Source organism: Zeus faber (genome assembly GCF_960531495.2).
Source record: "Zeus faber genome assembly, chromosome: 12".
Taxonomy (NCBI): Eukaryota; Metazoa; Chordata; class Actinopteri; order Zeiformes; family Zeidae; genus Zeus; species Zeus faber.
The window spans coordinates 13,605,834-13,619,943 of NC_137196.1; the positions used below are offsets into that span (position 1 = coordinate 13,605,834).

Sequence of the window (14,110 nt, forward strand, 5' to 3'; positions counted from 1 at the left end):
CACTTCATCACCGCGCAAGCTGTTGTGGTGGCTGCGGGTGGTCACACCGGGGGGAAGAGAAAGGGTTTTCAAGGTGGGCTCCGAGGGAACACATACGAGACCAAGCCAAGAGAAGCCGACTAGTATGCGTATCCACTATTAGTACCCGCTGTTTAAAATAGAATGTCTTCGTGGTGTTGTGCCTGTCAGCTTTACCTCGTAGACATAATTATTTCCGCTTACTTACCGCAGTGCAGAAGTAAATTCGGCCTTTCCCTCGATTTGGGTATTGTCGCCGTACACAAATTGAAATCGCACAACAGGGTCCGGTGAGATGTAAGATTCGACAGAAGTGTCAGTGTGACCAAATAAACACGCGCTTTGACATCTTTAACCCGTGCGTGAGTAAAGCATGGAAATTTCCGCTGAAGTAGCCATTTGGTGATACTGGGAGGCGGGGAGGGGCTAGAACTGAGGACTGATCATTGTTGTGTGTGTGTGTGTGTGTGTGTGTGTGAGTGTGTGTGTGTGTGTGTGTGCCCGCTAAAAAGAAGAACCCACCCCCACCCAACCACTAAAATTCAGCTGGGCTCGGGTCAGCTACGGGGGAGGGGTGACCATAACCTTTTCCTGTTCACACCGAGGCTTTTGGAAAGGCCGGCAACACTGGGGAGTCCTTGCAACTTTGCCGGGCTCCCGTTCTCGACAGACGTTCCCCGCGCTGGTTCGCAGGAAATGCGAGCGGACTGAAATATAAGATAAAAAAAAACAAAAAACGGGATGAATACAGAGCGATTCACGAAACCATTCCCAACCTTATTCACACAACGGTGGACAAATAACCCAGACCTGGGCGCGTGGAAACCGCTGCCCATGCAATGCTTGAGTTGTTATCTTGCATATGTTCTTGTCTGCGAACGCTGCACACCGACGACGCATCATTATCAAGGTCGCAAAAACGAAATGCCAGCCTCCGCGCCGGAACACGTGAACCACTCTTAGCTCTGAAATGCCGCCGGCTGTCCCCAGTGAGGAACAGGGGCTGGCTTGCCCGGGGTTCGCGCCGCTGCAGCGCGGTCGGAAATGAGCCACTGTCATACTTGCGGGAGCGGCCCATCGCCGCGCAGGTGTGCGCGAGTATGACGTGGAGCATCCCTGCGTTGGCTCCGAGCGCACCGCGCCGCTCGGCCAATCAGGAGGCCCGCGCTGGGGGGCAGCACATGTGGACGCGCATGTGCGGCCGCGCGTCTGCACCGGCTTCGGCAGCATTTCTGACATTTCTCAGATTCACATGCCTGTGCATTTCAGGTGCCATCGTATTCACTATGTTTTTTCCTTCATGATATTATCTGAGCGCATTGTGGCCATTAAACACGTCCCTCACCTCTGGTCGAAATCCTCAAGCATTTTTTTTTCCTCCTAATTTTGAGTGGGTGGTTCATCTTTACCCATCCTTGCAAAAAAAGTGCACACCCAGCCCTGAAAAGTTCCCCTTTTCCACCGTCACAGTGAAGCGAATACTGGCTCAAACTGGTACGATGCAAGTTATACAATGACCGGTGGTCAACGGATTGCACAAATTTTTGGGGGGGCATTGATTGGCTTCATGGTGTGAGTGCGGGATTGGATGACCAGCATCACAGTGCTACCGTAGGTTCGCCAAAGGCTATCACGCATTTCCATTTATAAGACCGAATTTCATCCTACTCTGTTTTTTTGCTCTTGCTCCTTACATAACATGGATGTGTGTTTTTTTCTTTTTTACTGCTCCCACTCTATACAAGAACCAGCTTGGCCGGGCCTGTACATTCCGGTGGTCGTCATAGCAACAGAGCAGCATCCCTCCCTGTCCTTTGTCCTGTCTCTCCCCATCGCTCTGGCTTTCCGAGCAGAAGGCGATTTGGATTCCGCATGATGTCTCCGGTTCTCAGTGGGCCGCGGACGAATGAGGAATGGATATGATTGGGACTACATACAAATTAAATGTTGTTTGGTGCCCGATGCCCGTGCGCTGTCAGAGCCAACGCTGCTTACCTCTTCCCGGAGCTGTCACACTTATTACATAATCGCCAGATCGCCGCCATTTCAGCTGACCGCAATCCTAGGGTGCCGACTGAATAAATGATAAATCATATCGCGCAACATCGCTCAGATTCGCCGTCGTGTCTCCATCCAAATTGAATCGCAAATGTACTTGTACGGCAATTAATTATCAACTAAGATGACTGTCATGATTGTGTCAACCCTGTGTCTGCTCATCCTTCGCGCTGTTGCATGAGAGGCAACGCTACCTGTGTTCATTCCACTAGAGGCTTTACTTGTAGAGGTTGTTGGCTTTTGGGAAGTTCACCCACTCTGACCGTCAGGGACTCCGTCGGGATTTGGAAGGCCAGCAGTGACACTGGAGCAGTTGCTCTGCGGAGCAAAACTTCCATGTGTGCTTGAAGCCGCGGCGGTTTGGTTGATCTGCATTTTGGATTTGCTCCATTTGCGCCGGTGCCGTACCTCACCCAACGCATTCCCGGTCCCAGGCCTGACTGACTTCCCCTCTACACGGCTGCTATGTTCTTCCCTTTTCTCTCAGGTTATTTAACGTTGCCTCCACCAAACGCACAGAGAACGAAAGACTGACACACTCTATTTAAAAACATTCGGCTGAAGGGCACTATTTTATGGCGAATCCAAAGTTCAGGTGTATTTACAGAAACACGGGTTATAAGTTTGGCAGACGAACACATTTTTTTCTCCTAACTTTTAGGGTAAACAGCGCTAAAGTCGCTGAGTTCGCTCGCAGCCACCTTTTTTTTTTGCTTCTTCTTTACCCAGCGAAGCACATGTGCCGTGCGCTCTGATTGGCTGACTCTGCGCTGGTGGAACCAATCAGCGAGCGGAGTTAAAGTCTGTTCTCGGGGCTCTTCGGGAAGTAGGTGAAAGGTTCCCGCAAACTTGTTGCCGTCCTCCCGCGGGAGGGAGCAGTCGAAAAACAAAACAAAACAAAAGGGAACAGATGTTTACGTTGAGGAGGTTCCTGTTCTTACAACTGAAGACCTTCTCGCTTGCCTCGAGGCTCGTTCTCTAACGCACGTGAGTGGCTGTCTCCCCAAAATGCTGCAGCTTTTGGGGAGACCGAAGCGTCGCGTTGAGCGTCTGCCCCAATACAGCGCAGCGACTATAAACCGGAGAAGATGATGCAAATAAGTATCACAACATTAATTTGACCGGTTATGTTCCCTTGAGTCACCAGTTGGAAGCACCCCCAGTCTATGAAAAGGGATTATTTGTAGAATAGAGGTAGTTTCTGTCTCTATTGACACTTACAAAACACACCTTGCTGCTCGGTGTGCCCACGCGATCGTGTGTTGCGCTTGAAATACCGTGAATATAGTTAGAAGAAAAATATGCACTTCCAGAAATATTTCCCTTCACCCCGTGGCCGTCTCGTGACTAGACCATGTGCAGTGTGTTGTAGTGGCTGCGGAACAAAGCGGTCATTTGATCAGTGGTGGGACGTTGAACCCAGGAGATTAGTTGGGATAAGGGACAGAATGCTGCTCGTGCCCTCCTCTGTGAGAAGTTACGATGACATGCGACAAGGCTCAATCCGTTAGGTGGTAGGTGTCAGCACAAACAAGTGGCTTCGGTCAAGTAAAGAGTCGGCGCAATCGTGATGTGGTATAAAGTTTCTTTTTAAATGAGTCAATAAAAACAAACCAGGTTCAGTAATTTTACCATATCAGGTGCGTTACAACATAGCGTTTGACAAAAGGATAAAACTCCTTCCTGAGTCATACAGAAACTCCACAAATGTTGACAGATCCACGATGTGTTTAGACACAGGTATGGGTACAAACATCTAAGTGTACCAGGCCGGTGTGTAAAAAAAAAAAAGAAATAATCTGTTGACATCAAATGTTGGAATTTAAAAAATAGACACTTCTTAATCCAAGAATTAGTAACATTGAAGACGGGAAAGGCAGATCACAATATAACAGTACACAAACTACCCATAGGTTTATTATTAAGAAATTATACATGCTGTCCGGCCGTAGCAGCTAATCCCTACTCAAGTGTCCATGTGCTTTAGTCATTAAAAGACAACGTTATCTCATGATGCAGTCTTTAAAACCTATAAACGGTTCCCGCCTAAAACACAAAAGGGAAAGCGTATGCCGCCAATTCCATAACTAACAAGGATAAGACCTCCTTTCGACGGCAAGTTGACCAGCCAACTTTACACTATTAAGAAAAGCAGGTTAAAAATCTATTCATGGGAAGGGAAAGAAGAAATGAAATACAGTACTAGTTTGCTTTTGAGCCTTTTTTTTTTTTTAAAGAAAAATACAAAGGGCAGTGGTGGGCATTAGGGGGCTCAGTCCAGAGAGGTGTGGCTCTAGTATTCCACGGGTTCGTCTCCCTCCTCGTTGAGCAAACACGTGCGGATCAGGGCCTCGGTCACGGCGTAGGGGTCACAGTTGGCGGACGGACGGCGATCCTCGAAGTAGCCCTTCTTCTCCTGGCCAACACTGCGAGGGATGCGAATGCTGGCGCCACGGTTGGCGACACCCGCAGAGAACTCATGGATGTTTGAGGTTTCATGATGGCCAGTGAGGCGGCGGGCGTTGTCGAGCCCCCCCTTGGGATCGTAGGCACGGATATGGTAATGGTGCCTCTTCCCAAGCCTCTCGATGGAGTCTTCAATGGCTCTGACAAAAACAAATATAAATGCCTGTTATTTAATGCAACAAATTAAGCAACAGTGCCTTGGTACCAGCTTAAAATCCACGTAGCAAAAGACTTACTTTAGGCCTCCGTCTTCCCGCATCTCTTTAGTGCTGAAGTTTGTGTGGCAGCCAGCACCGTTCCAGTTGCCGGGGATTGGCTTGGGGTCGAATGAGGCCACGACTCCAAAGTCCTCACAGACACGGTGCAGGATGAACCGCGCCACCCAGAGATGGTCACCCATGTTGATGCCTTCACATGGGCCGACCTGAAACTCCCACTGGGAAGAACAAAAGCAAAAAAATAACTATAATTATTCTCAGTTCAACTTGCGACACATTTATATGCAAGTTTGTAAACTCACAACATTTACAGGTCAAGCAGCTCTTACCTGAGCAGGCATCACTTCTGCATTTGTCCCACAAATGTCCACTCCAGCGTACAGACAGGCTCTATAATGAGCCTCTACTATATCTCTACCATAGGCCTTGTCTGCTCCTACGCCACAGTAGTATGGACCTGTAAAATAATATTCAAACAGGTTAGAGTTTGAGCACATGTTGTACAGTGTCCAGAGCGCAACTCGACTGCGTGTTGTCCTTACCTTGTGGTCCAGGGAACCCATTGGACGGCCAGCCAAAGGGGTGTCCGTCAGTACCAAGAATCGTGTACTCCTGCTCCATGCCAAACCACGGGACCTGATGCTCCACCATATCCATGACCTTCTTGCATGTCAATCGCAGGTTTGTTTCTGTTTGTGAGATCATCTCAAATTTATAAAATGACCGACCTCCTTATTTTCCCCCTCTTCATAATCTAATTTCATGAATCAAAAGTTTTATTACCTGCAGGCTTGCGGTTATACTTGATCACCTCACAGAGGACCAGTTTGTTGGGATCTTTACGGAACGGATCACGGAACATGGCAGAGGGAAGCAGATACATGTCGCTGTTTGAGCCCTCCGACTGGTACGTGCTGGAGCCATCGAAGTTCCACTCCGGTAAATCTACAGAGTGGAAAAATTAGGATAGATAAGCAAGAGTGGTGGCAATTGAGCCCAAAGCAGTGGTTCTCGCAACACCCGAAGCGGTCTTTCAAGAGGTTCCAGGGGATCCCCAGCAAAACGATTAATAGTTAAACCCTCAACGCTATGAAAACTGGCTTGATCCCACTGAGCATGGAAAGGGGCCTGATCATCTAAAATGGGAACACCTAGTGTTAGTTGTTGTTCTCAGTATGGGACCGTCACCAAAACTGGCAAGTGGAGCAGAATAAGCCTTGTTTATGAAATGTGCTATCCAAGTGAACTTGCCGTGCTAAAATGTCAACACTATTAACATTAGTTAGCACCATTACAGAACATACAATAATGACTGATTCGAATTAGAGTCACCTCCCCAACTTCAGCGTAGACAGATATTAAAAGTTTGTTATCGCTGGATACAGATAGACTAATGCGTGTGATATGAAGGTAGGTTGTGGATCACTGGTCTAAATGACGGCCCTGCTACCATACTATTTAGAAAGCATGGTGGCTTGGCACGCACAGCCTACCTTCGATGCTCTTGGGCTCAGCGTCCAGCGTCCTGGTTTTGCACCGCAGCCCCTCTCCGGTGCCGTCGATCCAGATGTACATGGCCTGGACCTTCTCCCCCTGCGGCAGCTCCATGTACCGCGCCTTCACGACTTTGCTCAGGCCGGCGCTTTCGGAGGTGGCCATCTTGCTTCCTACCAGAGCACACCTGGACACAGAGAGGGCTGTGTTGAGGGATTCGGCTCCTGACGAGTCACTCGGTTCCCAAAAAAAAAAAAAAAAAAAAAAAAAAAATCCGCTCTTTTCCGGCTACGTTCAGGCGCAACGTTCGAACGATGTCAGATCGGATCAGTTCAGTAGCTTCATTTACTTCTGTCAAAACGTGCGCCTCGGTGACGTTGAATATAAATTACGCCAAATACCTTGGTCTCCCTCCCCACATCAGCTTAGTCCTCAGCTATTGTATCCGGTACTCGAGCGGCGGTTCTCTCACGGGCCGTGGCGACCCGAGTCATTTAAAACGACTCGTTCGCTAGGAACGGATCGTTCGCGAGTCTTGCATCACTACTTTTTGACTGCGGCACATAAAGGCGGACGGCGGGTCAACACATGGCGCGGGGAAGGGAGCAGCATTGTTACTTCTTTTCTAGAAGGAGCGCACGGGTCGCACTTCAGCGTTTTTTCCGTCCGCAAAGCCAACAACAAACGGTCGCTCCGACATTGAGCCCCCCCGCCCGCCCCAAACATGTTGTTTTTGAGCAGTCGCCTCCCAAACAACGCGCAGACGCGGCCGCGGCGGAGCACAATGTTCCGGCTTCTAGCAGCGTTCCCTCCCGGCAGAGAACGAAGCGTCACAAGTTGACACCGCGACGCTCGCCCGCCGCACGCGGCGCGGCCGCCCGTGGTAACCATGGTTACGCGATATTACATCACCGCGCTTCCCTTTGTTCCGCGCCACGAGACGACGCGACTTAAACGTCCGCGACACAAGCAACACAACAAATGTCATTCAAACAAACGCAAACAGGCTTAATGAAAGAGCAAATAAAAGTAATAAAATAGTATTTCAGTGGAATGAACATTTTGAAGTTGTCCGGCATTTACCTGAGAAATCAAGGGAATTGGAATAGGAGCTAGAGGACTGGCGGGTCCAGTGTGCTGTCGGCTGCTGTCTTAATAGTTGTTCTCTCATTCTCCGAGTAGCGAGACTGCAGACGCGGCATATTTATACGCAGAGGAACCGGGACATCTCGTCCTTGATTGGTCCGAGGAGTCTGAACGCGCTGGGTCCAAGGCGATGTTGCGGGACTTGCGGTTGGCGTGCAGCGCCCTCTATAGCGGGGATGCAAAACGCGCCCCGAACGCAGCCTTGGTCAACAATTACTCCGAATAAGGCAGAGGGCGCCCCGGATGAATTGTCGACCAAGGCTGCATTTTGCCTGCATTTTTACATATTTTTTTTAGTTTTTAATTTTTTGTTTTGTTTTGGTACACTTGTCTTTAATAGATTTTTTTTTTCCAAATCTATGTGGGGAAATGTGCGTCTCACATATGATGCTGTATTACGAACTCTCGAAATAGTTCAGAATCGAAAACGCCACCATGTGGTTTAAAAGTAGATCGGAACAACTGGTTTATTGGAGCAGATTATGTCAACATAGATCAGCTCACAGAAAAAAAGACACATACAAGTAATTGAAAAACTAACAATTCCTGGTAAAATTGTGAAAGTGTGCTCGCCCTGTATGTGTGTGTTTGTGTGTGTGTGTAAGCGTGTATTTGTGTATGTGTGTATATATCCGTGTGTGTGTGTGTGTGTGTGCACGCGCGTGTGTGTGTTTACGTGTTTGCGTGTGCACCTGTGTCTGTGTTAGTGAGTGTGTATTGGTGTGTCGGTGTGTGCGCATGTGTTTATGTTTGAATGTCTTGAGTATGTGCCTGTGAGTGCATGTCCCTCCCCCAATGTAATATATCGTGTAATCCAGGGAGGTTCCAAGTTCCAGGGAATTTCAGGTGAAATTGTAAAAATGTGCTAGGGTGTGTGTGCGTATCTGTGTGCATGCGCATACATACTTGTGTATGAATTTATTTCTATGTTCCTTCTTTGGCTTAAACTTGGGGAAGCTCCTCCCAATGTTCAGCTTTGAAGGGACACGGGCGTCCATGGGTTGAAACTGATGCCAACTTCCTCTTGTATTTCAGGGCCGGATCGCATCCATTTATAATGTTGCATTGCTACCCTGCTTCTGTCATAAAATGCTGGTGTGTGTGTGTGTGTGTGTGTGTGTGTGTGTGTGTGTGTGTGTGTGTGTGTGTGTGTGTGTGTGTGTGTGTGTGTGTGTGTGTGTGTTTTACTATACTTGTGAGGAAAGGTCTCCAAATTGACAATTATTTGGTTTGGAAGTGCATCAGAAACATGGCTTGTGAATACCGGGTGTATTTATTGAGACCTCACTTTGATACTAGTACAAGAATATGTGTGTGTGTGTGTGTGTGTGTGTGTGTGTGTGCGTGCGTGCATGTGTGTCCGTATGTGTATGTGTGTGTGTAGGTGGGTGGGTGTGTGTGTGGGTGGGTGGGTGGGTGGGTGGGTGTGTGTGTGGTGAGTGGACACCTCTCCCGACCTCCCGACCAGGAGGACCCCGTGTCCAACTGACGGCAGGTCCTCCAGATGCTCGGCTTTATAGGGGAAAAGCTGTGACATCACAAGGAAATCACTTGACGATATCCCCCCCGGTTGCGGCTACTGTCTGTAGTGGGGAAATTCCCCAAATATGTTACATGTGTTACCATAATGATGGCGAAATAGAAACATGGGGCAAAATGGCAACTTTTTTTCTGGAACACAATTCCCAGAGGAATAGGTTAAATATGTCAAGAAGTTGAATATTTCCTAATCCATTTACCAAAACTTGCCTCAAAGTAGTAGCACACTAATACTGATCAAGTCGATCATTTTGATCTATTTCACATCTAGGGGGCTCCAAAACTGGGAGGAGTAGTCAATGTGACAATGTTTTGTGGCTATAATAAGATATTGAATAACAGTAAATGTGTGTCACTGCCAGAAAATTGTACTATTTTCACTGTTTTCACAAATGACCTTGTGAAGAGTCCTTTCCATAAGCTTCCCACAGCCTACATGGTCATGTGCTGTTATCCTCAGAGATGTTTTTGGAACTAGCTGTTCAACCCAAACCCTGAAAGAATGCAGGAGCAGATACTGAAGAAAATGAGGCTGAACGCTCAAAACAGTCTTCGGTCCCATTGGCTGCCTTGGTGGCGTCTTACACGAGCGCTCCTCCATTTCAAAAGGTATAAAGACGTGGCCCGCCGCAGGCTCTGGCCTGAACGAGTCGCGTGTCGGGAGGTTTCCGGTCCCCGAGGGCAGAAATATACCATTTCCCTTTCTAAGACCACAACCCTGCATTTCATCAACCCGCGCTGCCCTCTGGCGACACGATGCCCTGGGTTGACACTGCGGAGCAGGAACTCTGCCAGGTGAAGATCAGAAGCCAAATTGAACTGAACCAATAATGCACCCTGCACTGAATGTGTGTTGAATTTCACCTTCTTTTCCTGTGATTGTGATCAATTTGATGAAATCCCTTAGCGGTGTATCACTCAGTGTGTTCTCTGCTTTGTCAGGTATCTCTTTCTTTTATTTTCAGTACTTTATTGTGTAGGACTAAAATGAGCTGAGATGATGTGCTTTGCAGGGAAAGGCGAGTCAAACTTTGTTCCACCCGATGGACCCAGGTTATTTGGAATGCCGACATTGTCCTTCCAGTATCCAATGTGATTAACAATTTTATCTCATTCCCTTGACCTTTTGCATGACCTTCCCTTTAAGACTGTGGGTCAGGAGTATCCACTGCCAGTCGCACATTCCATCTGTAGGCCTACATGCCAGTTGCAGATGTAACTTAACACAGCTTATTTGCAAAGCATTATAAGAAAAGTATTATTATATTTTTAATGATCAACCCGACTCAGTAGCTACCGTAGACACATCTCACTCCTTCCTTCAAATGCCCCCCAATAATTCATGAGCTCTAGAAGTGTCAAACCAGGAACCCCGAGCCGCTGAAGAATCGGTGTAGAAAAAGAAGAGACCCGGGTACATCCCTCGCAATATATTTACCTGTAAAAGTGCCAGAAAACCGTCAAACGATTTGCGTATGCAAACTTAAGTGGAGTTTGAGATCGGCAGAGGAATGGATTCATTACAGGACTTTCAAGGATGTCTATGGTGGACCAAGGAGCTGTGGTTAGGCCACGTTAAGGCTCCCTTTCCCGTGGCAGCCCGGCTGCCCCAAATCGGAGGGGGATCGGCGCGTGGGCTCGTCAGCCGACCAGGAGACAGACTGAAGTGTCATTCCTGCTACGCCCAAACTGATTACTCTTTGGCCAGCCAGCCCTCGTGTTCAGTTTTTATAATAAAAACTCTCGCCATGTCAGCAACCCAGAAAGAAAGAGAAAGAAAGACCAGTGGGCAGAGACTCCCATCATGGCATAAAGAACACCACAAGCCACTATAATTTAAATGAATAACCAAACCTCAAACAGTTGAACGCCCGCGGTGTAATTAAATTCCACCAACTGGAAAAAAAACAACAACAAAACATGGACCTTAGCCTCCAACAGGCTGCAGTTTCAGAAAATTGCAAATCATTCCTTCAAGTGCGCAGGTGCGGGGGAGTTTCCCATCCGAAAACTGCTGTCGTGTTCCGTTCTCATTGTGGACTCATTGTGAATTTATTGTACGTAAAATGTAAAATAAAAAAGGAAAATTAAAAAGTATTTATACAGGTTAACACTCTCAGTTAGGTGGAATGTGTTGGATTATTTTATTTATTATTTATTAAGATTTCTACTAATTTAATTTAGTAATTATTGTCATTTCAGCCACAGACCAATCCCCACTATATCCAGTCGGGATTCATCTAAATTCTGCTTCTACTACTGGAAACATGGCCTCGGTGTCCTTTTCTCACCATCATACCAGCAGCACTTCCAAAAACCTTCCTCCTGATATTTGCTTTCATACCGGTGTGTATATTAATTAGGATCTTTTTGGATCATGCTGTTACACTATAGGGTTCAGCACATGAGAGATGAATTGACACTGTAGCACAAACAGTGCGCCATATCTCTAGAGGCTTTTTGTCTTTGTTTTTTGTTTTTTTGTTTTTTTTTACCAAGGGAAAATCGACTGTTTTGCACATTCAATCCATTATTTACAAGGTGTGACAGTGAAAGATGAGTAAAAAGCTGTCCTTGTGCTTCCAGGCTCTTGAGGATATCAGAGCACATTCCCAATGAGTACGAGAATGAGCAAGAGAAGAAAAAGGGGGAAAAACCCCACCCCGTTGAGGGAGGCTGGGGTCTTCAAAGAAACACTGGTGAGTCGGCAGCACTTAGTCACTGTCACGATGGCTTAGGGCGTCGTCCAAGCTCCCTCGACAACATGTTCGGGAATGATTTCAGCGCTAGGGTCTGGGCGCTCTGAGTCAGAACGCAAAAGCTGAATGATACACACTCTTCTCCCTGTCCCATCAGAAATATCTGTAACGGAATCTGTGGCCGACCTCAAGTACAACTGGGCAGAAAGCTGCACATCTAATGAAAATAATAATAATAATTATTTGTCATAATAATAAAAATGATAACAATAATAATAACAACAATAATAGTAATAATAATAATCATAATGAAATCAAATAATGAAAATATAAACACATTGCATTATTAAAAGAAAACCCAACTGATTCTCCCATTAGATTAGGAAACATAAAATAAACATATTTCATAAAATTTAATTACTCATGTCAAGTTAGCACCCCCCTTAGTGGTCCGCGGAGGCTTGCATGATAAAATGAAAGATTACAACAAAAAAAAGTAGGATTTTATTATATATTTTAGGGATGGGCTTACAGGGAGATTGCAAGCTCGAGCACAACGATGAGCACACCAGAAGAACTATTTGGGGAAATGACAACATTATGCTTGATAAGAAAGTCAAGATTATTAATCATTCTAAATTTCCCTACCAATTTCAGGGTGATGAAATCAGCCCCATACTCACTGAAGTGGAAACTTGGTCTAATTTGCATCTGATGTTATTATAACAAACTCTTATGCACTACACACTTATCTATTATAATACAATAGTCTCTTATAGTATGATTATTTACTCATCAAATCTCTTACACATGAATTAATGACTGAAACAATCTTGTCCCAGTACAGATTAACATGCCTCTCGATAGCTCGATTGCAGATTATTTTCGGGTGCCATGCTCACTGCTTCTCTGCTCTCATCTTCTGCTGGAAGAACTGAGTTTGTACATTGTCCTATTTAACGCTTGGGAAGTAACTGTTTTACTTCAGTAATACACTTGAGGACATTTTTGAAGATTTTGTCCTGAGGGTTTTATGTTTTTACTCCACTAGGTGCTGTAGTACCTGTGGAATAGATGGATTTTGCTTTTACCGGGAGGCTGTTTCCTTGAGGTATTCCCCCTTCCTCTTAAGGACATTAGCACTTTGTCACACTGTGATTAACATTAGGGTGGAATTCATCTTTAATTTCTGTATTGCCTGTTAGAATTCAGCTACATATTTGTTGCTGCTGCCCAGATTTGAATGATCCGTGTGGTGATGAGCAATTATGATCTTTGTAAAAATTATTCAACTAAAACAAGGGGGTATAGATTGTCTTTTGTGTTTGACATGCATTTGAATAAAGATATAGTTTAGGCCTGTATCTATTATATATGTTATATCTTTTCATTGATTCCATGTTCCTTTACCTTTTAATTTGTTTTTGTTCTACATCAATTCAATAATGACACGGCGGGTCTTCCTAAAACTTGAACGCGAACTCACACTCCTCCCAAGGAGGAGGACTAAACTGAACCCTGTGTATTGCTGCCTGCATCTATATTTATCTTATTATCATTAATATTATTACTATCATTATTGTGATGATGATGATGATTGATTATTAATAAGTGCAATTCAGACATGTATGATACTGGCACGTACAGTATATTGTCATGTCATTTTGGGTTACCACCACTAAAGGACAGCAACAAGGAAACATCAGGTAGAAATGCACGTTGCATGTGTGTGGAGTGAATGTAGAACAAGTGCAGGAAAATACAATCGGCTGAATATTCTTCTGTTTATTTTAGAAAATAGAAAAAGACGCATTTTTCTCCTCCTCACTCAATGCTGGAGAAGATCTAGTTCTTCACTGGCCATCTGTGGAAGGTGTTCGGCAGACGCCATCAGAATTTCAAAGGATTGATAAAAAGTAAAGGAAGAGACCTAAAGAAATAGAGAAAAGACCAAGTTCCGCAAATATTGCTGAATAGTGTGGTACTGTAGTATGTTACCACATGGAGACATTTAGCGAGCAGCTCCTCTTGCTCCAGCAGGGGGCAGCACCTACCAGTCTACAAACTGGTGGAACTGGATTCCATTAAAAAAAACAAGGTAATAAGGTACCGTTTCCCCCTTACTATTAGTTTTAGGACAGTTAGAGTGATGAATTATTCATCTATATATTTTGTGAAGTAACAACTTTCACCGTAAACAGTGCATAAACTGTATGAAGTTAAGATTCGGGCGAATCAACTGTACCAAACCAAAATAATTGACAGTAAAATGAAAAATTTAAACACTGAAAATATTTTTATGCAACTGCAAAGTCATATCTTCAGAAAAAAAATCATCGTGATTTATTAAAAATATGGGCTTAATAAATAAATCGAATAAACCTAACCTGCTATAAATAAACAGCACGTGACGATGCGATGATTCCAGTGGATCCTTGTGGCACCTCCTCATACATCTAAGATAACAAACAC

The 14,110-nt window shown here is 45.5% G+C and overlaps 1 protein-coding gene and 1 long non-coding RNA gene across 2 annotated transcripts; one reads left to right on the top strand and one right to left on the bottom strand.

Annotated features, from left to right (window-relative positions):
* Positions 1–2,954: 2,954 nt before the first annotated feature.
* Positions 2,955–12,989, top strand: LOC307237838. Its single transcript, XR_013844417.1, has 5 exons — positions 2,955–3,063; positions 5,315–5,441; positions 5,550–5,667; positions 11,526–11,638; positions 12,690–12,989. It is a non-coding gene; the product is annotated as an uncharacterized lncRNA (long non-coding RNA).
* On the bottom strand, positions 3,648–7,460 carry glula (glutamate-ammonia ligase (glutamine synthase) a). Its single transcript, XM_080010607.1, has 7 exons — positions 7,338–7,460; positions 6,254–6,441; positions 5,544–5,705; positions 5,303–5,449; positions 5,090–5,217; positions 4,779–4,978; positions 3,648–4,682 (listed from the first exon to the last, which is right to left on the bottom strand). The coding sequence occupies exons 2-7, from the start codon at positions 6,417–6,419 to the stop codon at positions 4,370–4,372; spliced, it is 1,116 nt and encodes a 371-aa protein (XP_079866733.1). The 5' UTR covers positions 6,420–6,441; positions 7,338–7,460; the 3' UTR covers positions 3,648–4,369.
* Positions 12,990–14,110: the final 1,121 nt, after the last annotated feature.

Bases quoted from the DNA above. Each gene is read 5' to 3' on its own strand.
- glula (XM_080010607.1), bottom strand. From the start codon at position 6,419: ATGGCCACCTCCGAAAGCGCCGGCCTGAGCAAAGTCGTGAAGGCGCGG. The intron at 5,706-6,253 runs GTAGGCTGTGCG...TCCACTCTGTAG, and splicing joins TGAGCCCAAGAGCATCGAAG to ATTTACCGGAGTGGAACTTC. The intron at 4,979-5,089 runs GTAAGAGCTGCT...TGTTCTTCCCAG, and splicing joins CAGAAGTGATGCCTGCTCAG to TGGGAGTTTCAGGTCGGCCC.